This window comes from Oncorhynchus clarkii, chromosome 15, assembly GCF_045791955.1.
Source record: "Oncorhynchus clarkii lewisi isolate Uvic-CL-2024 chromosome 15, UVic_Ocla_1.0, whole genome shotgun sequence".
Lineage (NCBI taxonomy): Eukaryota > Metazoa > Chordata > Actinopteri > Salmoniformes > Salmonidae > Oncorhynchus > Oncorhynchus clarkii.
Window position 1 is genome coordinate 20,717,402 of NC_092161.1, and position 26,546 is coordinate 20,743,947.

The 26,546-nt window shown below is 44.1% G+C and overlaps 2 protein-coding genes across 3 annotated transcripts in view; one reads left to right on the forward strand and one right to left on the reverse strand.

The window, feature by feature from the left end:
- LOC139367029 (laminin subunit alpha-1-like) overlaps positions 1-18,140 on the forward strand; it is a 66,554-nt gene extending 48,414 nt beyond the window's left edge. The window contains exons 31-57 of the mRNA XM_071104932.1: positions 326-468; positions 580-790; positions 1,019-1,175; positions 2,726-2,936; positions 3,532-3,648; positions 5,175-5,338; positions 5,529-5,667; positions 5,915-6,017; positions 6,110-6,226; positions 6,351-6,533; positions 6,780-6,934; positions 7,180-7,323; positions 7,566-7,847; positions 8,028-8,300; positions 8,472-8,616; positions 8,804-8,945; positions 9,167-9,281; positions 10,245-10,412; positions 10,557-10,708; positions 11,098-11,277; positions 11,500-11,689; positions 11,825-11,931; positions 14,050-14,239; positions 14,447-14,599; positions 16,817-16,970; positions 17,258-17,608; positions 17,794-18,140. Of these exons, the coding sequence (XP_070961033.1) occupies positions 326-468; positions 580-790; positions 1,019-1,175; positions 2,726-2,936; positions 3,532-3,648; positions 5,175-5,338; positions 5,529-5,667; positions 5,915-6,017; positions 6,110-6,226; positions 6,351-6,533; positions 6,780-6,934; positions 7,180-7,323; positions 7,566-7,847; positions 8,028-8,300; positions 8,472-8,616; positions 8,804-8,945; positions 9,167-9,281; positions 10,245-10,412; positions 10,557-10,708; positions 11,098-11,277; positions 11,500-11,689; positions 11,825-11,931; positions 14,050-14,239; positions 14,447-14,599; positions 16,817-16,970; positions 17,258-17,608; positions 17,794-17,954 (4,607 nt within the window). The 3' untranslated portion in view covers positions 17,955-18,140. The remainder of the gene's footprint in view (positions 1-325; positions 469-579; positions 791-1,018; positions 1,176-2,725; positions 2,937-3,531; positions 3,649-5,174; positions 5,339-5,528; positions 5,668-5,914; positions 6,018-6,109; positions 6,227-6,350; positions 6,534-6,779; positions 6,935-7,179; positions 7,324-7,565; positions 7,848-8,027; positions 8,301-8,471; positions 8,617-8,803; positions 8,946-9,166; positions 9,282-10,244; positions 10,413-10,556; positions 10,709-11,097; positions 11,278-11,499; positions 11,690-11,824; positions 11,932-14,049; positions 14,240-14,446; positions 14,600-16,816; positions 16,971-17,257; positions 17,609-17,793) is intronic.
- Positions 18,141-18,210: 70 nt separating this feature from the next.
- The window catches only part of LOC139367030 (rho GTPase-activating protein 18-like), a 53,077-nt gene continuing 44,741 nt past the window's right edge, over positions 18,211-26,546 (reverse strand). For both annotated transcript variants that reach the window (XM_071104933.1, XM_071104934.1), the window contains exons 9-15: positions 26,366-26,525; positions 23,217-23,299; positions 22,296-22,493; positions 21,553-21,684; positions 21,198-21,325; positions 21,015-21,079; positions 18,211-20,924 (exon numbers count right to left, since the gene is read on the reverse strand). In XM_071104933.1, coding sequence (XP_070961034.1) covers positions 20,833-20,924; positions 21,015-21,079; positions 21,198-21,325; positions 21,553-21,684; positions 22,296-22,493; positions 23,217-23,299; positions 26,366-26,525 — 858 coding nt within the window. In that variant the 3' untranslated portion in view covers positions 18,211-20,832. The remainder of the gene's footprint in view (positions 20,925-21,014; positions 21,080-21,197; positions 21,326-21,552; positions 21,685-22,295; positions 22,494-23,216; positions 23,300-26,365; positions 26,526-26,546) is intronic.

The following is a 26,546-nucleotide window of genomic DNA, read 5'->3' on the forward strand; positions in this document are numbered from 1 at the left end:
TGAAAAACGAGTTTTAATGACTCCAACCTAAGTGTATGTAAACTTCCCACTTCAACTGTATATGTTTCGTGACAAGAGTAGACTTTGATTGGTGTATTCATTAGTGTAAATGTTGGGGGCATATCAGTTTTAGACTTGTACCAGCGGTTACCTCTGCTGCGTCTTTCATACACACACACACACACACACACACACACACACACACACACACACACACACACACACACACACACACACACACACACACACACACAACTGCAGTAATGTCCTAATTGAAATCTGATATCCTGAACTCCTTCCTCTCCCTCCCTCCCTCTCCCCTCAGCATGTGATGATGAGTGTACGGGAGTCCTCCTGGATGACCTGGATGCATTAGAGAGCTCCTTCCTGTCTGTCAACCTGACCGGGGTCATCCTGTCCCCCTACAGCACACTGGTCAGCCTGGAGAACGACACACAAGAGGTCAAGGTAAAAGAGGGCTCATGTTATACCTCTCTGTCTAGGAGGTCAGGAAGTCACCTTTTGAACCCCCTGTCTTAAGTTCAGAAGTACTCAATACACATTCAATGTCTCTCCTAGAATCTGATGTCTTGGGAAAGTAGCCCAGCATATCACCTGAACAGGGTGGAGGAGGACTTGACAAATCTCACCCAGGACATAGACGGACTGCTACGGCAGGCTACAGGGCTGTCTGCTGATGGAGAGGAAGTGGCTCAGTCCACAGAGAACAGCGTTACCCAGGGGGCCAAGTTTCTGGAGTACATCATCACCATTCACACTGCCATACAAGGTACAGCAAATAGCAACCGCACAACATGCATTGCTATGTTTTTATATTCCATCTTAGGTTTCCATAGGAAATGTGTAACTTCAAAGTATGCCCATTTAGTGAACAATTTAATCTTTTGTGATATTGAACAATATTTGTGATATCTCCTGGTTGAGTAAAAGTTAAATATTTTTGTTCATAAGACAAATGGTTATCATCAAAGCCCCTCCCTCTCTGTGATTGACTCAGTCCTGGCGGAGGAAGCTGCCGGTCTGAACAGGACAGAAAACGTGGAGAAGGACGAGGCTAACAGCACACGTCTATGGGAGCAGGTGGCGGCTATGTTGGAAACCATCAAATTAGTCAACCTATCCCAGGCCAACGCCAGCGTCTCTACAGAACTCAGGTCAGTTAATGTTAGTAATACTGTTTCTAGTCATACTGGGGTGATTGACTCTAGGCCTACTGTGTAACACTGTTATGAGCTGTAATGGTGTTTAGTAAAGCTGTATTAAAGTTGAGTTACTACACTATAGTACATTAATACTATGGTGTATTAATGTACTCACCGTGGACTGGAAGAAACCTTTTCCTTTAACAAGTCCAATGAGAAGTATATACTGCTTTCACTGGAACAGGCTCAGATCCCTGTAATTTGCTTGAAGAAAAGACTCCATCTCAAACGCTCCCGACTCCACTTTGTCCATGACTGTTGGCTGTCATGGACAAAGTGGAGTCGGGAGCGTTTTAAATGAGTTTTGATGGCCGAGCAGCCGCACACAAACCTAAGATCACCATGCGCAATGCCAAGCGTCGGCTGGAGTGGTGTCAAGCTTGCCGCCATTGCACTCTGGAGGAGTGGAAACGCGTTCTCTGGAGTGATGAATCACGCTTCACCAAATCAAATCAAAAAATCAAATCAAACGTTATTTGCCACATGCACCGAATACAAGAAGTGTATTCGTGAAATGCTTACTTACAAGCCCTAAACCAAGAGCGCAGTTCAAGAAGAAGAAAATATTTACCAAGTAGACTAAAATAAAAAGTAATAATGAAAAGTAACACAATAAGAATAACAATAATGAGGCTATATACAGGGGGCACCTGATGTCATCATACGACATCCCTTCTTACATGTGTCTCTTAAGGTCAATCTTCAATGAGTTTAAGTTTTATTTTTGTAATAAAACGTTGCTTCCAGAGCCCGTTTGGAACTCGGTAGAGAACAGATGATTTTTACGCGCTACACACTTCAGCACTCGGCGGTCCTGTTCTGTGAGCTTGTATGGCCTACCACTTTGCGGCTGAGCTGTTGTTGCTCCTTCACAATAACAGCACTTACAGTTGACCGGGGCAGCTCTAGCAGGGCAGAAATTTGACAAACTGACTTGTTGGAAAGTTAGCATCCTATGACGGTGCCATGTTGAAAGTCACTGAGCTATTCAGTATGGGCCATTCTCCTGGCAATGTTTGTCTATGGTGATTGCATGGCTGTGTGCTCAATTTTATACACCTGCCAACAACAGGTGTGGCTGAAATAGCCGAATCCACTCATTTGAAGAGGTGTCAACAAACACTGCATGCCCCCCTCCCTTTTGTACACTGCTGCTACTCAATGTTTCTTATCTATGCATAGTCACTTCACCCCTACTGACAGTACTTGTACAAATTACCTCAACTAACCTGTACTCTCGCACACTGACTCGGTACCGGTACCCCCTGTATATAGCCTCGTTATTGTTATTGTGTTGCTTTTTATGATTATTTTTTACTTTAGTCTATTTGGTAAATACTTTCTTAACTCTTCTTGAACTGCACTGTTGGTTAAGGGCTTGTAAGTAAGCATTTCACGGTAAGGTCTACAATTGTTGTATTCGGCGCATGTGACAAATAAAGTTTTATTTGATTTTGATTTGATTAATTCATTTTGAAGTGACTAATCCACCTGTACCACAGTGCTACCGAGGCTCTCCTCCAGAGGGTGCTGGAGGACCTTCTGGAGCCCCAGGGGGCGATAGAGTCCCAGACCCTCAACATCTCTAACACCCTGACTGAACACCACCAACAGCTAGAGGATGCCCATGCCCTACTGATGACTGCCAGGGAGAACAACAACCACACACACACCCTGCTGGGGAGCATCCACACCAACCTGCCAGAGTACCAGGTGAGTACACTTACTATAATCACTGTACTCACACTTACTATAATAACTGTATTCAGTACTCAAATATTAATTTGTTCCTTGTGCTGTTGGACTACTAAATGCAAAGTAAATTGTATCAGAATATGTACTTATCTATCTAGTGCAGTTGGGACAGTGGTCGGTTGTGAGTGAATGTATTAATGTCCTCTATGTTGTTAGTGTGTGCATCATGATGGACTGAGTGGTTTAAATGTGCCTGATATGAGAATGTGTGTATATGTGTATCCTGGATGGACAAAGTTTTATTCTATTACATGTATTCTATTATATTCGACTATAATCTGTACTCAGTATTCACACTTACTATATACTCACTATACTCAAGTACTTTAACGTAACATAAATTACATGTAGTCGAGTTTGCCAATATTGTTGATCTGTGCCAAATCATATCAGGTCACTTTTATTCAAATGTAGGAATATACACGTACAATGTAGTCAAATGTACTTTGCGAAGTGATTTGGACTTTTGGTCATCTTCAAACATCGTAACTGTAGAAGGTCTATACATTTCTCCTGTAGTTGTATTTAGACTGTGTTGTCTCTGTGTGCGTAGGGTCTGAAGCAGAATGTGAGCCGGCTGAACCAGACAGCAGAAACCCAACTAGAGGAGACTCAGGACATCCTGGCTGATGCTGTCAATCTAGCAGAGGACATGAGCAACGTCACCTCTGTAAGTCACACCATAACACCACATTACCACCATATCCATATCAAACAAAGGGGATATACTGTATAACTGCAATAAAGTAGCATCCCCCTATTGTGTGAATGTGTTGATTTAAACTTTATTTAAGCAGGAGGTCACTTTACATTAAAATTAAAATTGTTCTATGTTTTAAAAAGACTGTATTGCTAGTAGAGTCTGTGTTTTAAAAATACTGTATTGCTAGTAGAGTCTGTGTTTTAAAAAGACTGTATTGCTAGTAGTCTGTGTTTTAAAAAGACTGTATTGCTAGTAGAGTCTGTGTTTTAAAAAGACTGTATTGCTAGTAGAGTCTGTGTTTTAAAAAGACTGTATTGCTAGTAGAGTCTGTGTTTTAAAAAGACTGTATTGCTAGTAGAGTCTGTGTTTTAAAAAGACTGTATTGCTAGTAGAGTCTGTGTTTTAAAAAGACTGTATTGCTAGTAGTCTGTGTTTTAAAAAGACTGTATTGCTAGTAGAGTCTGTGTTTTAAAAAGACTGTATTGCTAGTAGAGTCTGTGTTTTAAAAAGACTGTATTGCTAGTAGAGTCTGTGTTTTAAAAAGACTGTATTGCTAGTAGAGTCTGTGTTTTAAAAAGACTGTATTGCTAGTAGAGTCTGTGTTTTAAAAAGACTGTATTGCTAGTAGAGTCTGTGTTTTAAAAAGACTGTATTGCTAGTAGTCTGTGTTTTAAAAAGACTGTATTGCTAGTAGAGTCTGTGTTTTAAAAAGACTGTATTGCTAGTAGAGTCTGTGTTTTAAAAAGACTGTATTGCTAGTAGAGTCTGTGTTTTAAAAATACTGTATTGCTAGTAGAGTCTGTGTTTTAAAAAGACTGTATTGCTAGTAGAGTCTGTGTTTTAAAAAAGACTGTATTGCTAGTAGTCTGTGTTTTAAAAAGACTGTATTGCTAGTAGAGTCTGTGTTTTAAAAAGACTGTATTGCTAGTAGAGTCTGTGTTTTAAAAAGACTGTATTGCTAGTAGAGTCTGTGTTTTAAAAATACTGTATTGTTAGTAGTCTGTGTTTTAAAAAGACTGTATTGCTAGTAGAGTCTGTGTTTTAAAAAGACTGTATTGCTAGTAGTCTGTGTTTTAAAAAGACTGTATTGCTAGTAGAGTCTGTGTTTTAAAAAGACTGTATTGCTAGTAGAGTCTGTGTTTTAAAAAGGCTGTATTGCTAGTAGAGTCTGTGTTTTAAAAAGGCTGTATTGCTAGTAGAGTCTGTGTTTTAAAAAGACTGTATTGCTAGTAGAGTCTGTGTTTTAAAAAGACTGTATTGCTAGTAGAGTCTGTGTTTTAAAAAGACTGTATTGCTAGTAGTCTGTGTTTTAAAAAGACTGTATTGCTAGTAGAGTCTGTGTTTGAACTGGTTTCTCTGGTTGTGTGTGTGTGTGTGTGTGTGTGTGTGTGTGTGTGTGTGTGTGTGTGTGTGTGTGTGTGTGTGTGTGTGTGTGTGTGTGTGTGTGTGTGTGTGTGTGTGTGTGTGTGTGTGTGTGTGTGTGACCTGTACAGCAGCTGGAGGGGGCCAAGGACCAGCTGGAGCAGTGGAACCCCATGTTGAGAAAGCATGTGGACACTCTGGTGATGGAGCTGAGGAAGAAAGATGCTCTGGAGCTGGTCTACAAGGCTGAGGACCACGCCCGGGAACTCAGCAAGAAGGCCCAGGGTCTGCAGAGGTATGTGTGTGTGCTGGTGGTCAGGCCAGTGTGTGTACGTGAACTTCAACATATGTATCTTTGTCTATGCATTTCAACATGCCTCATCATCACAAACATTAGGCCATAGAAAAAAGACTAAATAGATATAATAGCGATGTCGTACATACATGTACAGTACATCAGCCTAACTTCCTCTTCCTATGTGTAGCTCTCTAGTGGAGGTGATGAATACCACTCTGAACGCCACCAGCGCAGAGCATGGCGACTCTAACATCAGAGCTAACGTCCAGCCTGCAGAGGAGATGGCTAACCTAGCCAACCTGACCGCTACTATGGCCCTCAATATGGTGAGTCAACACTCATTTAGTGGACATCAGTATCAACATCAAATAATAGAATAACTGGTCCCAAATCTGTTTGTGCTGTCTATGGTCATCGTCATGCCAAACACCATAGGATTTTGCAAGACAGCACAAAACAGATCTGGGACCAGGCTATAGAATAACCACTGCTACGTTGGATATGAAGTGTGTTGTGGGTCAGAAACCTGCTAGCTATAGGAGTATCGTAAATAACTGTGTTTGTTGACTGTAGATTGTCCAGCCAGAGGAGTCTTTCACTGATCTGGGATCTGAGGCTGTGCAGCGTAGTGAGAAGATTCTGGCCGAGAGTCTAACCCTGAGAAACAGCACTGAGGGTGAGTTGGAGTACACACACACACACACATACACACACACACGCACACGGTGCCTTATGGTAGTAAATTATATATGTGTGTGTCCTCCCTAGGTCTCCTGGCTAACATCAGTGATGTGACAGATAGAATGGCCTTGCTGAAAGAGAAACTCTGTAACACCAGCCGTCTCATCCCAGAGCAAGGCGCCCTGCTCCACAGCCTGCCCAACGGTGAATGGCACTGCCATCTGCTGCCCTGTCAACTCAACTGTCCTTTTATATATCCTTTCTGCTTTACCATACTGTAGACAGTGGGAAACAGTTTGTGTGACGTTGCCTGTGCTGCCCCCTGTAGGCACCAGAGAGCAGGTGCTGGACGCCAAGGAGCAGGCTGCCTTGGCCAACACTTCCCTACAGAGGGCGCTGGAGCGCCTGGAGGAGCTCCGGGTCAGACTGGAGAAGTCCAGCACGGCTGTGGCCCAGGCCAGAACCAGCATCTCCAACACCAACCAGCTGTTCTCCGACTCACAATCCACTGGTGAGACTAACACATCATTCAGACATCCAACTATGGTTCTAGCTAGATTATAGCCAGCAACTTTGTAATGGAAGCGGTTTTCATCTTTGCTTCCATCTTTTCCACATTAAACGACAACACATTTAAAGCCAATTAGTGCCCCAAATATCACTTTAGAGGCAAATTTCTAGAAATATTATGTGACTAACAGGAATGAGTAAGATGACGTAAGTATCATGAACCTGTCCTGTCTGTTGTCCCTCTCAGCCAGTACAGCTGAGTCTAAGCTGAAGGAGGCAGAGAGTCGTACAGAGAGACTGTATGACCGTCTCAAACCCCTCAAGACCCTGGGGGAGAACCTGAGCAGAAACCTGTCTGAGATCAGAGAGATGATCAACCAGGCCCGCAAACAGGCTGCCTCTGTTAGTCACTTCTACACACACACACTCTCTCTCTCTCACTCACTCACTCACTCACTCACTCACTCACTCACTCACTCACTCACTCACTCACTCACTCACACACTCACACACTCACACACTCACTCACTCACTCACTCACTCACTCACTCACTCACACACTCACTCACTCACTCACTCACTCACTCACTCACACACACTCTGCTTTCAATTGTAATACTGTTTATGTCCTGCTCTCTCCTGTATAGATCAAGGTGGCAGTGCTGGCAGACAAAAACTGTGTGAGGGCCTACACACCTGAGGTATCCTCCAGTAACTTCAACACTCTTACCATGACCGTCAAGACCAGCGAGCCTGACAACCTGCTCTTCTACATGGGCAGCAGCTCCAGCGTAAGTCACACACTGACACGTACTGAATATCCCATGACGTACCTAATCATGATTACCCATAAGTCAGTTTTAAACTTAAGTCTACGGTATATAATCTACATCCAACCAGAAGGTTGATTTATAACTATCTATAAACTACCCTTCACAGACATTTTATCATGTCAATGTAAGGTGTAACCACTATAACCAAATGGCTCTCTGACATGTGTAAAGTAAATGTATAATTTTATGCTGAATATCAGGTGGACTTCATGGCGGTGGAGATGCAGCATGGCAAGGTGGCGTATCTGTGGGACGCGGGTTCAGGCCACGCCAAGCTGGAGTACCCTGACGTCCAGATCAACAACAACAAGTGGCACCACATCAACGCCACGCGCTTTGGGAGGCACGGCACACTGTCAGTCCACCAGCTGGAGTCAGAACCCCTGCCCGCGGTCAAGACCACCTCACCAGGCTCCGCTACGATCCTGGAAGTCAACAATTCCACCCTGATATTCGTTGGTGGCCTGGGAAGCCAGATCAAGGTACAGTATTAAGATATGTCTTGGTGTTTTTCACTCAGCCATGGTTCTAGCCAGCACCTTGGGTCCTTGAGAACTTGAACTCATTCAATTCAAGTTGAGTCAACATCTTTCATGATGTTTCCTCCACTAATAAAACAGTGTAATCTATTACAACTGATTCAATCTAGTTTGTGTCTACAGTCCTCTGTGGTGAAAATGACCCAGTTTAAGGGCTGTATGGGGGAGGCATCGTTCAACGAGAAGAACATTGGGCTGTGGAACTACGCTGAGAGGGAGGGCCAGTGTCGCGGCTGCTTCATGAGTCCGCAGACAGAGGAGACGTCCTTCCACTTTGATGGCAGTGGCTACTCAGTGGTAGAGAAACCCCTCCGCTCCACCTCCACCTCCATCGTCATGCTGTTCAAGACCCTCTCCCCCAACGGCCTGCTGCTCTACCTGGCCTCCAATGGCACGGTACGCCCCCTGCTGGCCCACACACACACACACTACAACCACACTGAACAGTCTGTATTTATAGCCTAGTTAGCATATAGTGGTCAGCTATTATCATCTGATGTAACTAAATTCCCCTATGGGGACAATAAAGATTGATTGATAGATTGATGTGTATATTTGTCATTCCAGAGGGACTTCCTGTCCATTGAGCTGGTGGAGGGCCAAGTGCGTCTGACCTTTGAACTGGGCTCTGGCCCTCTGACCCTCACCTCCAACAAAGCCTACAACACCGGCAGCTGGTACAAGATCACCCTGCAGAGGAACAAACGCAAAGGTGGGTCAAAGGTCATAGGCTCATATTTATAGGGTAGAGTTGACAACTAAACAATGTTGGGGTCACATATTCTTCTTCTCATTTCTCCCTTGCACTTTATGGACACACTATTCATACCCCTATTGTGTTCTAGTTAACCTGGTATAATATCTATGTCATGTAAAGTATTGTATCTCTCCCCTCCTAGTTTATATGGCGGTGATGGCGGCAGACAACTCATCAGAGAAAGAGATCATGGAGGCGGAGTCTCCTGGGACCGCCTCCGACCTCAACCGCTCCGACCTGGACCCAATCTACATCGGGGGACTGCCCATGTCTCGCCCTATCAGGTACTGGAACTACTTTGGCGCATACTTCACCTACCTGCAAGATATTCCTAGTTGATATGCATTTGTATTGCGCTCATTAATATATTTTTGGTGGAGCTCCTACTGCATTATGTAAATATTGAGCATGGTGTGTGAATTGGTGTATTTTTGTATTTTTTTTGTTTTTTTTCTACATTAAGTAAAATAAACGAGGTAAATTGTGAATTTAATTATTTTTGTAGGAGACAAGTAGTAGCACGGTCCTATGTGGGCTGCATCAAAAACATGGAGATCGCCCGCTCCAACTTTGACCTGCTCCGAGACTCCTATGGTGTCAAGAAAGGCTGTGTGTTAGAGGTAAGAAAGGCTGTGTGTTAGTGGTAAGAAAGGCTGTGTGTTAGTGGTAAGAAAGGCTGTGTGTTAGTGGTAAGAAAGGCTGTGTGTTAGTGGTAAGAAAGGCTGTGTGTTAGTGGGAAGAAAGGCTGTGTGTTAGTGGTAAGAAAGGCTGTGTGTTAGAGGTAAGAAAGGCTGTGTGTTAGTGGGAAGAAAGGCTGTGTGTTAGTGGTAAGAAAGGTTGTGTGTTAGTGGTAAGAAAGATTGTGTGTTAGTGGTAAGAAAGGCTGTGTGTTAGTGGTAAGAAAGGCTGTGTGTTAGTGGTAAGAAAGGCTGTGTGTTAGTGGGAAGAAAGGCTGTGTGTTAGTGATAAGAAAGGCTGTGTGTTAGAGGTAAGAAAGGCTGTGTGTTAGTGGGAAGAAAGGCTGTGTGTTAGTGGTAAGAAAGGTGGTGTGTTAGTGGTAAGAAAGATTGTGTGTTAGTGGTAAGAAAGGCTGTGTGTTAGTGGTAAGAAAGGCTGTGTGTTAGTGGGAAGAAAGGCTGTGTGTTAGTGGTAAGAAAGGCTGTGTGTTAGTGGTAAGAAAGGCTGTGTGTTAGTGGTAAGAAAGGCTGTGTGTTAGTGGTAAGAAAGGCTGTGTGTTAGTGGGAAGAAAGGCTGTGTGTTAGTGGTAAGAAAGGCTGTGTGTTAGTGGGAAGAAAGGCTGTGTGTTAGTGGTAAGAAAGGCTGTGTGTTAGTGGTAAGAAAGGCTGAAAGTAAAGAACCTTTCTTCAGGGGCCTTCTTCCTCTCTAGACATACTCATCAATATTGGGAAGAGTGAATAGTGACAGTGACAGTCTTGGCATTTGAATTTTGCTGTTGTCGATTTCTGTAAAGAGGAAGATGCCCAGCCGTACATGATAATGGCATATTGTTGAGTCATCTTACACTGAATGCAAAAAGACTTTCCATATTCCCTATGAGTAACTTGTGTGTGTGTGTGTTCCAGCCCATCCGCAGTGTGTCTGTACTGAGAGAGGGCTATGTGGAGTTGCCGTCTGTGTCTCTCGACCCCCAGGGGGAGCTGTTGGCCTCCTTCTCTACCCGCAATGACACTGGCATAATCCTGGCAGGCTTCAGCAAGGCAGGCACCCGCAAAAGCAGACAGGCTCGCCAGGTAAGGCCACAGATATACTGTGATAAACAATTAGACATTATAAGAGCTCATACATGTTCATTAGTAATAAATCTTTATAATGTTGCCAAAATGACTTATGGTTCAACCGCATATTGACCATGTTTTCTGTGTGTTTGTGTCCAGCCCTTCCTGGCAGTCATGCTGATTTCGGGGCGCTTGGAGGTTCATGTCAACATGGCAGAGGGCGGGAGCGTCCACAAGGTTGTGGTCAAATCACGCTCCGGGAGTTTCAGTGACGGGCAGGAGCACTCGGTCATCTTGCAGAGGAACAGGAAGTGAGTCGCACCATGAAGAGGGACAGATTAACCTGTAACATCTGTCATGATTTCATGCTGATGGATGGCTCAGTCATTATAAATGATGTCATTTGAAATTATACTTCCGCACACAAAATTATCTCTGCCTTTGTCGTGTTGTCTGTGACCTTATTCAAGAACTTTCTATGCTGATGTTATACATAGGATGGATATATATAACAGCTGCCATGGGATTAAATCAACTTTGAAATGGCCATTGAACAGCAGTAAATATTGCAGATTGTATCTTTTAATAATCATGTTGTCCAGTATGGAATAATATACAAGAGTTCTATTCTAAGATGAATAGCACTGCGTTGTTATTATTGACACGTAGTAACTTACCACTGTGTGTGTCATCCATCCAGGATGCTAGTTGTACTAGTGGATGAGGACCACCAGGAGATGGTACGTCTGTCCTCTGAGAAGGCCTCTCTGACCCTCACCTCTCTGTACATGGGCGGAGTCCCACCAGGAGAGGGCGCCGGGCTGCTCCGAACCACCTCCTCCTTCTACGGCTGCATCAGGAACCTGGCCCTGGACTCCAAGTGAGTCACACACCCAATACACAACGATACTTCATTTGTCACACTGTGCTGGAGTAATTGATGTTTTTAATCGAGGATGCCATAAGTACGTTTGCAAGGCTAAGCATTATCTCAAGGAATATTTTTGGGGGTCGCTGGTAACAAGGAGTATGGCATCCTTCCTCAATTGGGGCCTTCATGGTTACTCTTTGGTCTGACCCATGTTGTGCTGTTTCCCTATAGGTTGTTGGACCTGTCAGCTGCTGTGAGGTACCACAACGTGGACATGGACAGCTGTCTATTGGAGGAGAGGCCTAAAAGGGTCCTCCTACCTGATGACACTGACCTAGATGCCGAGCCCACTCCGGACCCTGCCAGAACCCCTTCACCACCCCCCGGCCAGCTCAGCGCGCTCACCCCCGGCACACTCACGGTACAGCAGACACACACACACCTCTTATCTGTTGGGATTTACTGTGCTGCAGCTCTTCAAACAGGTCACCATGTTGTCACAGATAGTTCCTCGTGTTGTCCGTCATTGTTCTGTGTTCCCTCTGTTTGTCTCCAGTGTGCATCGATGGACAACACCTCATCCATCCCAGAAGCCCAGCAGTTTGGCATCTCCAGACACAGTCACATGGTCCTCAGCATCAACCCCAACACAGTGAGGAGGAGGTCAGTACTGACAGCTGGCTCGTTGAACTACCCTCTCCAAAACATGTCAGATGGCACAGCATGGTTTTTATCATAGAGATTATATTCTATGTCATTTCTATGATTGTCACAATTCTATATTCATTTCTTTAGGGATTCTCACTTCATAGTGTTGTATCTAATTTGAGTCATGTTAGCCTTGATATCAGTTGGCCCATAGCTAGTTGTGTAAAACCGGTTCAAGCCAGCATTCCAGTACATTGAAATGGCGTAGGAAGGTGTTCTAGCTGCTTAGCTAATACTTTGCCTTGGTGTGCTCTACAAACATCATACTAAGTACTCTTCCTGTAATGGAGAGCATAGGCCTATACTTTTGGCCATGCAGTGTATGTGGACACCCCTTCAAATAAGTGGATTCGGCTATTTCAGCCGTATAAAATTGAGCACACAGCCATGCAATCACCATAGACAAACATTGCCAGGAGAATGGCCCGTACTGAATAGCTCAGTGACTTTCAACATGGCACCGTCATAGGATGCCAAGTCAGTTTGTCAAATTTCCACCCTAGAGCTGCCCCAGTCAACTGTAAGTGCTGTTATTGTGAAGGAGCAACAACAGCTCAGCCGCAAAGTGGTAGGCCATACAAGCTCACAGAACAGGACCGCCGTGTGCTGAAGTGTGTAGCGCGTAAAAATCATCTGTTCTCTACCGAGTTCCAAACGGGCTCTGGAAGCAACGTTTTATTACAAAAATAAAACTTAAACTCATTGAAGATTGACCCTAAGAGACACATGGAAGAAGGGATGTATTATGATGAGCCTCTGTTGGCTGTCATGGACAAAGTGGAGTCGGGAGCGTTTGAAATGAGTTTTGATGGCCGAGCAGCCGCACACAAACCTAAGATCACCATGCGCAATGCCAAGCGTCGGCTGGAGTGGTGTCAAGCTTGCCGCCATTGGACTCTGGAGGAGTGGAAACGCGTTCTGTGGAGTGATGAATCACGCCTCACCATCTGCCAGTCCGACGGACAAATCTGGGTTTGGCGGATGCCAGGAGAACACTACCAATGCATAGTGCCAACTGTACAGTTTGGTGGAGGAGGAATAATTCTCTGGGGCTGTTTTTCTTGGTTCGGCTAGGTCCCTTAGTTCCAAAGCGAGGTCCATACAGAAATGCTTTGTCAAGATTGGTGTGGAAGAACTTGACTGGCCTGCACAGAACCCTGACCTCAACCCCATCGAACACCTTTGGGATGAATTGAAACGCCGACTGCGAGCCAGGCCTAATCGCCCAACATCAGTGCCCTACCTCACTAATGCTCTTGTAGCTGAATGGAAGCAAGTCCCTGCAGCAATGTTCCAACATCTAGTGGGAAACCATCCCAGAAGAGTGGAGGCTGTTATAGCAGCAAAGGGGGGACCGACTCCATATTAATGCCCATGATTTAGGAATGAGATGTTCGATGAGCAAGTGTCCACATACTTTTGGCCATGTCGTGTAACATACAGGATAGTGAATTGCAAAAAACCCTCAAGGCCATCATCGTTGATTGCTTTTCTCTGAGCATGAGTGCATATCTCTTCATTAAAGAGAAGAATTATAATAGCCTCCCCAAGGTCTACCTAATTTCCTGTCTCGGCTGTGGCCCATTCTCTTTGTTTAAATATTTATTATTCACCAGGCACTCCGGCACTGCTTGGAAACGAGCAGGGCTAATGTTACACATTCCCATTGACTTAGCTAGAACTCTTCTCAAGTGTTTCACTGTAGCCTACATTGTTTGTGATTGAGAGGAAGGCACAGTTCAATTAGCCTGATCCCAGATCTGCTTATGCTCTTGCCAACTCCTATTGTCACTGTCATTCCAAACATGTTGTGAGACATGTTTTTGGTTGGTGGATGCATTCATCAATATTTGATTATTATGAGATTGGTTGGTACTCATAAACAAATGTCCACTTCAATTGTGTATTATTGACAATTATCCACAAATTGTCATATCCATTCAATGCCTATTTATAGGTCTACCAAACCATTAACAAAAGTCTTTATCTTACAGTAAATCATAGCTAACTCAAAATATAGCTTTGTCAGTAGCTTAAATACTTCATGTCTCTTCTCGCTTCTCTTCCTGACAGTTTCTCTCTGGAGCTGTCGGTGCGTACCTATACCCAGAGTGGTTTGATCTACTACATGGCCCACGCCAACCAGATGGACTACGCCACTCTGCAGCTGCTGGGAGGACATCTGTTCTTCACCTGTGACAAGGGCAGCGGCCCCGCCACCGCCACCTTCCCTGTGCCCGTCAACGACGGCCAGTGGCACACAGTTAGTGACTATACCCTTCTGGGCCAAGAGCGATAGTAGATTGCAGTGATTGTTGTCGATTCAGGGGACGCATAACAATAGCATTAATGAATACAAAAGCCCAAGTCACAATTCAAGTTCGTTTCAGATCATAACTGAAAGCAGTGATATTACCATGCAGGTTGTCATGACTCTCCCCAACCCTGTCGTGTATCTGTGGGTGTCCAGGTGAAGACAGACTTCAATAAGAAGAGTGTGGTTCTCAGTGTCGACGGCCAGCCGTCAACTCCAGTGCCGGCTAAAGGAAACACTCTGGATGTGGAGAACAAGCTGTATCTGGGTGGACTTCCCCAGACCTACACCGCCAAGAAGATAGGCAATGTAAGTTCAACTACAACACACAACGTGCACTGATTGTACAAAACATTAAGAACACGTGCTCTTTCCATGACAGATTGACCAGATGAATCCAGGTGAAAGCTATGATCCCTTATTGATATCACTTGTTAAATCCACTTCAAATCAGTGTAGATGAAGGGGAGGAGACAGGTTAAAGGATTTTATAAACATTGAGACATGGATTGTGTATGTGTGCCATTCAGAGGGTGAATGGGCAAGACACAATATTGAATTGCCTTTGAACAGGGTATGGTAGTAGGTGCCAGGCCCACCGGTTTGTGTCAAGAACTGCAACGCTGCTGAGTTTTTCACACTCAACAGTTTCCCGTGTGTATCAAGAATGGTCCAGCACCCAAAGGACATCCAGCCAACATGGGCAAGCATTGGAGCCAAAATGGGCCAGCAACCCTGTGACAAGCTTTCGACACCTTGTAGAGTCGTGGCCAAACGTTTTGACACAAATATAAATTGTCACAAAGTTTGCTGCCACAGTGTGTTTAGATATTTTTGTCAGATATTACTATGGAATACTGAAGTATAATTACAAGCATCTCATAAGTGTCAAAGGCTTTTTATTGACAATTACATGAAGCTGATGCAAAGAGTCAATATTTGCAGTATTGACCCTTCTTTTTCAAGACCTCTGCAATCCGCCCTGGCATGCTGTCAATTAACTTCTGGGCCACATCCTGACTGATGGCAGCCCATTCTTGTATAATCAATGCTTGGAGTTTGTCAGAATTTGTGGGGTTTTGTTTGTCCACCCGCCTCTTGAGGATTGACCAAAAGTTCTCAATGGGAGTTAGGCCTGGGGAGTTTCCTGGCCATTGACCCAAAATATCAATGTTTTGTTCCCCGGGCCACTTAGTTATCACTTTTGTCTTATGGCAAGGTGCTCCATCATGCGGGAAAAGGCATTGATCGTCACCAAACTGTTCCTGGATGGTAGGGAGAAGTTGCTCTCTGAGGATGTGTTGGTACCATTCTTTATTCATGGCTGTGTTCTTAGGCAAAATTGTGAGTGAGCCCACACCCTTGGCTGAGAAGCAACCCCACACATGAATGGTCTCAGGATGCTTTATTGTTGGCATGACACAGGACTGATGGTAGCTCTCACCTTGTCTTCTCCAGACAAGCTTTTTTCCAGATGCCCCAAACAATCGGAAAGGGGATTCATCGGAGAAAATTACTTTACCCCAGTCCTCAGCAGTCCAATCCCTGTACCTTTTGCAGAATATCAGTCTGTCCCTGATGTTTTTCCTGGAGAGAAGTGGCTTCTTTTCTGCCCTTCTTGACACCAGGCCATCCTCCAAAAGTCTTCGCCTCACTGTGCGTGCAGATGCACTCACACCTGCCTGCTGCCATTCCTGAGCAAGCTCTGTACTGGTGGTGCCCCGATCCTGCAGCTGAATCAACTTTAGGAGACAGTCCTGGCGCTTGTTGGACTTTCTTGGACGCCCTGAAGTCTTCTTCACAACAATTGAACCGCTCTCCTTGAAGTTCTTGATGATCCGATAAATGGTTGATTTAGGTGCAATCTTACTGGCAGCAATATCCTTGCCTGTGAAGACCTTTTTGTGCAAAGCAATGATGACGGCACGCGTTTCCTTGCAGGTAACCATGGTTGACAGAAGAAGAAAAATGATTCCAACCACCACCCTCCTTTTGAAGCTTTCAACTCAATCAGCATGACAGAGTGATCTCCAGCCTTGTCCTCGTCAACGCTCACACCTGTGTTAACGAGAGAATCACTAACATGATGTCAGCTGGTCCTTTTGTGGCAGGGTTTAAATGCAGCGGAAATGTTTTTGGGAGATTCAGTTCATTTGCATGGCAGAGAGGGACTTTGCAATTAATTGCAATTAATCTGATCACTCTTCATAACATTCTGGAGTATATGCAAATTGCCATCATACAAACTGAGGCAGCAGACTTTGTGAAAATTAATATTTGTGTCAAACTTTTGGCCATGACTGTACAGTCCATGCCCCAACAAATTGAGGCTGTTCTGAGGGCTAAGGGGTTGCAACTCAATATTAGCAAGGTATTCCTAATGTTTGGTATAGTCAGTGTACTTGCTATTCATGCTGAAATATAGTTTTTATATAATTGTTTGTGTTGAAAGCAGGTGGTACATTTTCTGCTGAGTAAATGTTTATCCACAACCCCAAATGTTAATATTTATATTCCCTCATGCAGGTGACCCATAGTTTGGCAGGCTGCATCCAGAAGGTGTTGCTGAACAGTGTTAAGTTGAACACCCAGAGTCCAGTGTCTGAACAATCCACTGCGCACTGCTTCACCGCAGCCCAGGATGGGACCTTCTTCAATGGGAGCGGATACGCTGCTCTGAGTGAGTACTAACGCCCATAAACTCCATACTTCAAGTCTTTGTGAAGCGAAAAACACAAAAAAAGCCATTTAAATTTTTCTGCCAACTATATTTAAAAAGTCTACATTTCCACATCCTTTCTGATAGATTTTCAACCGGAATAATGCTTAGGATGAGATCATTTTAACAAGCTCAATGCATAGCTACATTTAACTGTTTTAAAACATGAATGGGAGTGCCTTAATGTGTCGCCCTTGACTGTGTGACATAGTGATGTAAACTGGTTCGTTATGGTTTGTCCCCTGCAGTAAAGAATGGGTACAAAGTGGGCTCAGATATGGAGGTGTCTCTGGAGTTCCGCAGCACAGTGTCAGATGGAGTCCTCCTTGGGGTCAGCAGCGCCAAGGTGGACGCCATCGGGCTGGAGCTAGCCAACGGACAGGCGGTGTTCCACGTGAACAACGGTGCCGGGCGGGTGTCGGCCACTTCGCGGCTTGGCTGGTGGCTGTGTGACGGTCTCTGGCACACCCTGCTGGCAAAGAAGACCAAGAACGCTCTGAGTCTGACCGTGGACGGAGTCACGGTGCTCACCGACAACCCCCACCCCCAGTCCACCTCGGCTGAGACCAAGGACCCGGTCTACGTGGGAGGCTTCCCTGGTACGTTCCCCCTCTATAAAACCTTCAGTCTCTTTCCACAAACAGCCCCTATACCCTAAATGCAAGACACTTCACTGGACTGGGCCTTTGTCACCCCTTTGCTTTGATGTTGATCAATTCCAGTATCAAGTAAATGAATTTGTTAGCACCCATGTATTGACCTCTCTCTCTCTTTTTGTTTACAGTCGGCGTGAAACAGAACTGCCTGACATCCAGAATGCCGTTCCGTGGTTGTATGCGTAACATCCGCTTGATCAAGGGTCACATGACCAACATCCTGGACTTCAGTACTGCCTTCACCCTCCAAGGAGTGTCACCCCACTCCTGCCCTAGCACCGCCACATAACCTTGCCACAACCATACCACAACCATACCAGAACTTTACCAGCCATACCAAACCATTCCATATCTAACGCTATGACCCTGTGATTTGACCATTGAAATTTGACCTTTGAAATGACTTCCATTTGTAATGTTTTGTAAAGAAAGATTGAAGTAATGTTTGGTCAATGTGAAAATGTTTTTTTTTTATCAACTCATTTTCTGTGTTGGTGTTCATGTTCTTTTGTGCATTTTGACTCCCCCAAATTAATTGGACAATAGAATGTCTTAGTTTTTTTATGCAATGTTCTAGAAAATTAATATTTGCTAATAAAATACTTTTAAAAATATCAATATCATAGTATATCAAAGTCATAGTTGATCTGTAGGCTCTATTACTATAGGCCTGCCCACATATTATGCAGTGCATAACACACTTGTCAAAGCTGCTTCCAAAGCTGTCATCCTTCTGATGTTATCCGTTCTATACCATGTCTGTTTGTCTTTCTGCATAGTTTCCCAGGAGTACCTGCAGAATAATGTTCTGAATTTAGTGTTCGTGCTATTTTGGGGGAGAAACTGAGCTGATTTTTTTCCTAACATATTTCACAACACAGTTCTGGCAAGAGAGAAAGACAAGTCCATTTTTAACTTGACGTTATGTTCAGTTGTTACTGTGTCAGATACATTGTGCCACTTGGCCAAAACTGTCAACAGTGGTCAAATAATATTCATAAAATAAATGCAAATAAAAAAATGCTAAATCAGTATTCTATATACAGAAAATACACACATAGTAAGAGTATATGGTGCAGTCATTTACAAAAAATGTTTACACACTGGCTTTGGAAGGATAAATAATTTTAAAAAGTCCTGCGCAAAGTCAAATCAACATTACGACCTTTGTCTTGTTGACACAATTGCTACAGGTTCATTTGGAAGCACAGAATACTTAAACAACAAAAACCACAGGCTGACAACCAAGGCACAGGCAAACATTGAACTACTAAGACCACAGAGTAAAATAAAGTGGAGAGAGGTTGATTGGGCTAAAACATACACGCCCTGCAAGTAAACATTATTCACAAGTTCATAAGCAAGCGAGGGCTAGCCTGGTTAAACCAGACTGAACACTGCTCTTACCATCGTTTGGAAAGAAACCATGGTGAAATGTAATAATCAGTTTGGAAGCCAGGCTAACACTGCTATGAAGGGCCTTTTTTTATGGCCACTCTATGCCTTTTCTCCTTTCCTTCATTAAAGTATTGTAAGCACTCTCCAGGCATGCAAAGTCAGTTTAGTTCATTAGTAATGCATGTCTCTTATGTAGACTGGACATACAGGATTGGTTGAAAGAGTTGTTAAGTCCTAGTGTAGTGTGTACATTGTTTTCTACAAGTCACAGGTACAACATTCACAGTCCATTGGGGTGGGGAGATGTGTCAGGAGGGAGATGTTTGAGTTCTGGACCTTTTTATATTAGTGCTCAACATGCAAATCCAAAAAGCAAAGAAGGTGGGCTGAACAATGGCCTGAATCGATGGTCACAGTTCCGATGTGGGCCTGCGTCTCAGTACTCTGAAACCGCTTCCTCTCCTTATCTCATGTCCTCGATGACCACTAGCAGGTGAAAGGACTGGATAGGTTTCCACTATGTTGTTTTCACCTGCCTTGTCCTGATCAGTTCTAGACACCAATCAGCGGTCAGCAGGACAGGAAACCATGAAACAAAGTTTCAGACAGAGCCAATGTCTGTATTCAGTATCAGGTCTCTCCCATCTCCACTTGTCCCTCACCATCATGAACTCAACAACCCAAACTGCTAGTCTTCTGAATCTCCTCACTTCCAATAGTTTTGCAATCAACATTCTGCTCTTATAAATGATAAAAAAGTTATATGGAGAATGTGTAATAATACAATAAGCAGGATAAATGTGTGGTATAAATATAGCAAGTAAATGTTAACTGGGTCTTGCATGAAGTGGTACACATTGTCTGTTATTGTGTCCATGGCCTCTGTAGGAGGGTCGTTCCACGAAGAGTTCCTTTTGCATCCTTTTCATATTTTTTGTAGAAATTGTGCAACAATATTGAATTTTAAAACCCTGTTTTATTAAATGAAGTGCCCTTTGATATAGACCACATGGAAAATTCAATAAATCAGATGTTTTATATAAATAAAGACTGGCTAGTGTCCCTCCTTGCACCCTCTGATTTTCAGAAGATTTTAAGCAACTTAACCCCAACTTTTCACCATCCTTGTAAAACCGTGCTATTTTGTTGCTTTGACAAAGTCATTTCTGAAGATTATTATTTAATGTGATTAGTCTGTCCCTCATTTTAAGGTCAATCCTGTTACGTAAACTGAACACTCGTTTTAATGTGGTGAGACTATTCCTTTTAAAAAACATTTTTCAAAAAGAAACATTGAACATCTAATAGTGAAATGGTAGTGTAAAATAAGTTACTGTCCTCAAAAGGCACTGAATTGGTGGAACGACCCAGGAGGTGAATATCTGGCACAAAAAAATTCAAATGGCAAGCAATGGGATGTCGTCAGTCACGTATGTGGGGCATGTCTTCACAAAGCTGTCCCACCTCCAAATACTTCCATCCAGAACCCAGCTAGTCAGAGTATAGTGCTTCTGTCCTATTTAGTAGTTTGTTATAAGGTTCAATCCCACAAACATGGCCTATGTTGAGTCCTTCCTTCAGGAGGAGAATGTCTCTCTCCATAGTTCCTCTTCCAGCTCTCGCTCTTTTTAGTGGTCCATAGTTTGGGATAAAACCTTAACTGAACCTACAGTCAACAAGGCCTCCATGCATGCTCAGTTCACCAAGACGGCCACAAGAGGGCAGTGGTTCAGTTTGCTGACTGTGTTGAGTGAGTGAGTCCTCAGTTCTCATGTGGTCGTGGGTTTTAAAAGCCATTCACAGTGCGGATTCACATGGTACACGTCTAGTAGGTGAGTCTCAGGGTCCAAGCAGCGCTCGCCTAGAGATAAAAGTTATTGTTTTAGTTCGATTAAAGAAGACAGAAATTACAATAATCTGATTGAAAATAATTTGATGTAATCATACATACCTATGTTTCCTCCGACCTCAAACAAATACTGTACTGGCCTCTGGCTAGTGCTTCTGGTGCCACGACTGCGAGATAAAAAAAAAGATAATGATTTTAATAAACCCAGACATCCCTATAGTATACATTACCAACATCAACAGAGGCATTGAAGAAATAAGTAATCATCACTTTTCCTCCACTGACCCGTTCTCATAATCGAAGCGCGCCATCACATCTTTGGCCTTGGTCTCGTTGTCCAACTGGATCGCCATGGAGATCTTAGCTTGTAGTGGGGCGTGAACCCTGATGACCCCTTCTCGGAGGTCAGTCAACTGTGGACAAAGAAAAGACCCAACTTCAATTCAAGTCCCATTACATGAGAAACCTCATGCTGAAAGGTACTGGCGACCACATCCAATTAGGTACTGTCTGGAGCAAGCATACACCCAATAGCCTATGATATTGTTGTCAAGTCAAACTAACATTGAGAATAAATCTAATTGACCATTTCAAGTTGGGGTTAAAGTAGTTTAGAGTCCATAAAGTCAGTAATCATTACCTCGCTCCTTTCAGTCTTCTCAGCGTTCCTCTTCCTCATCATTAGCAGCTTCCTTTTGGTCTTCTCTGAGCTGGGCGGCTTCTTGCTAGCCTCATTCAACTTCCTCACGTGGGAGATGAGAAAGCAGGGCACCTGAGGAGAGAACAATACACCTATTAATCTCTCTATCCTCCCTCTCTCTCTTCACTTTCTCCCCGTCTGCCCGGGGGCTTGGTGATTTGGGCTGTAGTGGCATTACATTCTATGCATTGTACTATGCATTGCATTCTAATAGGTCAGGCAGCAGTCCCCAGATGTGGGTCAAGCTGCTCTTTGTCTCTTTGCGTTTTTCATACAACGTGCCTGGATCACTTCCCTCATGGGTTTTCGTCATAAAAACTTTTCCCCCCAGTAAAACAATGGTGAGCTCAGCTTTCAGTCTTGTTTAACCAGGCTCAAGGTCTACATAAAAAATGAATTGTCTTGAATTACTGAAAGTGAGGTTTTTGTTAAGCAAAATTACAGAAGTTGTATTGGAAGTCTTAAAATTGCAGATGCTATGCTGGAGCAGTATAGACGTAATCTTTCAACCACCAATTTGGGAAATTGCAGTCCTACTGTAGTTGAATAGCACCCTGGTCTGTCCTGATGAGGCCAGATGACTGTTGATGAGATATGCTTGGGGGTAGTGAATGTGTCGTGTGTGAACGTATCCAATCTCTATGTGTTCAAGGAACGTGTGTACGCGTGTGTTGCAAACTCACGGTCCAGAGCAGTTCTTGGTATGTGATGAGTAGCCGTACGAGGTGGGCCGCCCCAGCTGCCGCCTGCATCTCCTCCTGCTTGGCGTTCTTGCCCCGGTAGGTGAAGAGGTTGGGAGCCACGATCATGGACACGTTCCACAGACTCATCCTGTTCTTCTCTTCATAGGCTACCACCTTCCTCAGGAACTCCAACAGGGCCTAGAGGGGCACAGAGGGGTTAGACTGGGTCTGTGTGTGTGTGTGTGTGTGTGTGTGTGTGTGTGTGTGTGTGCTCTTCGGATTTATTCCTTCAAGAAAACAGGTTCAACCTTTGCACTGGCACAATCACTGGGTAACTCTGGCCTACTGATCCAAAATGTGTGTGAAACACATTCTCATATCTTATCCTACACACGTCATTTTATATACTGTCCACTCAGGAAGCGAGGACGTCAGAGGATTGTCACCCGTTTTCCCTTCACACCTTCAAAAACCTCTTATCTAAACTTCATACAATAACCCATTCATGGGACGATACTTAAACATAGTTGTTACTCTTCAAGTTCACTTCAAGTGTGCCAAGTTAAGTCATCATATTATGCCTTGACTGAGGCTTGAGCAACACTTCATGGTTGTTTACATGTTACGAAGGCAACCGCCCCTTAGAATGGAATGTTAGTCACTCATGGTTGTGACTATTGGCTTATGAGTCGTAGGAATGCATAGTTGGACACAGTTGCCCAATTGAAAATAAACTCTTAGCCCCTGCACTTATTTGAGCTATTTTAGGACTGGATATGTGGGATAGGTGTGTGTTTGTGTATAGGGTTGTGAGGTCACAGTTGAAAGTGTAGTCTCTCAGTCCATGATCATGAGTCTTGGGATAGCTACAAAGGATGTGAACCCTGATCTTTAGGGGCATTAGTCAAAGATCATGCTCACCTTGAGTGTGTCTCTATTGGGCTCAGGGAGCAGCATGATGAGGAGGTGCAGGGCCTGGATCTGGTGTCTGGGAGAGGAGACACCTGAGGAGGGACAGAGGGGAAAATACACTGATATCTCTGCAAACACACTCACTTTACCAACTGGTGGAAGTGTTGTTGACTGTTATTGACATAGTTAAGAGTACATTTAAGAGAAAAATTGGAAATGAATCATAAATGACAAGCAACATATACAAAAGTATATGGACACCCCTTCAAATTAGTGGATTTGGCTATTTCAGCCACAAGCGACAGGTGTATAAAATCAAGCACACCGCCATGCAATCTCCATAGGGACTCACTGGCAGTAGAACGGCCTTACTGAAGAGCTCAGTGACTTTCAACGTGGCAGCATCATAGGATGCCACCTTTACAAGTCAGTTTGTCAAATGTCTGCCCTGCTAGAGCTGCCCCTGTCAAATGTAAGTGCTGTTATTGTGAAGTGGAAATGTCTAGGAGCAACAACGGCTCATCTGCAAAGTGGTAAGCCACACAAGCTCACAGAATGGGACCGGCAAGTGTTGAAGAGCGTAAAAATTGTCTGTCCTCGCTTGCAACACTCACTAAGAAGTTCCAATCTGCCTCTGGAAGCAACGTCAGCATAATCATTATTCGTCGGGAGCTTCATGAAATAGGTTTCCATGGTCGAGCAGCCACACACAAGCCTAAAATCACCATGCACAATGCCAAGCATCAGCTGGAGTGGTGTAAAGCTCGCAGCCATTGGACTCTGGAGCAGTGGAAACCAGTTCTCTGGAGTGATAAATCATGCTTCACCATCTGACAGTCCGGCAGACTAATATGGGTTTGGCGGATGCCAGTAGAACGCTACCTGTCTGAATGCATAGTGCCAACTCAAAGGTTTGGTGGAGGAGGAATAATGGTCTAGGGCTGTTTGGGCTTGGTCCCTTAGTTCCAATGAAGTGAAATCTTAACGCTATAGCATACAATAACATTCTAGACAATTCTGTAATTTCAACTTTATGGCAACAGTTTGGGGAAGGCCCTTTCCTGTTTCAGCATGACAATGCCCCTTAGTTCCAAAGCGAGGTCCATACAGAAATGGTTTGTCGAGATGAGTGTGGAAGAACTTGACTGGCCTGCACAGAGCCCTGATCTCAACCCCATCGGACACCTTTGGGATGAATTGGAATGCTGACTGCGAGCCAGGCCTAATCGCCCAACATCACTGCCTGACCTCACTAATACTCTTGTAGCTGAATGGAAGCAAGTGCCCGCAGCAATGTTCCAACATCTAGTGGAAAGACTTGCTGCTGTTATAGCAGCAAAGGCGGGACCAAATCCATATTAATGCCCATGATTTTGGAATGTTCGACGAGTAAGTGTCCACATATTTTTGGTCATGTAGTGCATTTTACATGTGCTGTAAACAATGCTAGCGATGGTGATATATAGTATGAAGGACTGAATAATTAGTCTCTGCTTACAGGTCAGTAGAGATAAGGGTGTCAGAGAGCTATTTTAATATATGTACAGTGCATTCAGAAAGTATTCAGACCCCTTCGCATTTTCCACATTTTGTTACGTTACAGCCTTATTCTAAAATGGATTAAATAAAACATGTTCCTCATCAATCTACACACAATAACCCATAATGACAAAGCAAAAACAGGTTTTTAGAAATGTTTGCTAATGTATTAAAAACATAAATACCTTATTTCCATAAGTATTAAGACCCTTTACTATGAGACTCAAAATTGAGCTCAGGTGCATCCTGTTTCCATTCATCATCCTTGAGATGTTTCTACAATTTGATTGGAGTCCACCTGTGGTAAATTCAATTGATTGGACATGATTTGGAAAGGCAAACACCAGTCTATATAAGGTCCCACAAAAACCAAGCCATTAGGTCAAAGGATTCGTCTGTAGAGGTCTGAGACAGGATTGTGTCAAGGCCCAGATCTGGGGAAGGGTACCAAAACATTTCTGCAGCATTGAAGGTCCCCAAGAACACAGTGGCCTCCATACTTCTTAGATGGAAGAAGTTTGGAACCACCAAGACTCTTCCTAGAGCTGGCTGCCTGGCCAAACTGAGCAATCGGGGGAGAAGGGCCTTGGTCAGAGAGGTGACCAAGAACCTGATGGTCACTTTGACAGAGCTCCAGAGTTCCTCTGTGGAGATGGGAGAACCTTCCAGAAGTCCAACCTTCTCTGCAGCACTCTACCAATCAGGCCTTTATGGTAGAGTGGCCAGATGGAAGCCACTCCTCAGTAAAAGGCAAATGACAGCCCGGTTAGTTTGCCAAAAGGCACCTAGAAAGTCTGACCATGAGAAACAAGATTATCTTGTCTGATGAAACCAAGACTGAACTCTTTGGCCTGAAATTGTAGTCTGGAGGAAACCTGGCAAAATCCCTACAGTGAAGCAGCATCATGCTGTGGGGATGTTTTTCAGCAGCAGGGACTGGGAGACTAGTCAGGATCGAGGGAAAGATGAACGGAGCAAAGTACAGAGAGATCCTTGATGAAAACCTGCTCCAGAGCACTCAAGACCTCAGACTGGGGCGAAGGTTCCCCTTCCAACAGGACAACGACCCTAAGCACACAGCCAAGAAAACGCAGGAGTGGCTTCGGGACAAGTCTCTGAATGTTCTTGAGTGGGCCAGCCAGAGCCCGGACTTGAACCCGTTCAAACATCTCTGGAGAGATCTGAAAATAGCTGTGCAGCGACACTCCCCATCCAACCTGGCAGAGCTTGAGAGGATCTGCAGAGAAGAATGGGAGCAACTCCCCAAATACAGGTGTGCCAAGATGGTAGCATCATACCAAAGAAGACTTGAGGCTGTAATCGCTGCCAAAGGTGCTTCAACAAAGCACTGAGTAAAGGGTCTGAATACTTATGTAAATGTGAAATATCAACCAAAAATGTATATTAATTTGCTAACACTTCAAAAACCTGTTTTTGCTTTGTCATTACGGGGTATTGTGTGTAGATTGAAGAGGACAAAAAACAATTTCATCAATTTTAGAATAAAGCTGTAATGTAACAGAACGTGGAAAAAGTCAAGGGGTCTGAATACTTTCCAAATGCACTGTATTACGTATCCACTTAACGGTAAGCGTGCAGGCCTACATGTGTGCACTCACTCTGTGCAGCGGCGAAGGCCGGTAAGTGCTGGAGCGTGAGCAGAGGATAAGGCAGCTCTCTGATGAACATCTTCAGCAGACCCGCTGCGTCATTGTGCCTCACCTGCTCCCAGTCAAACCGCTCCTCATAGAACTTCTGCTCCAGCTCCTGGCGCAGATGCTGCAAATACCAACACCAAAA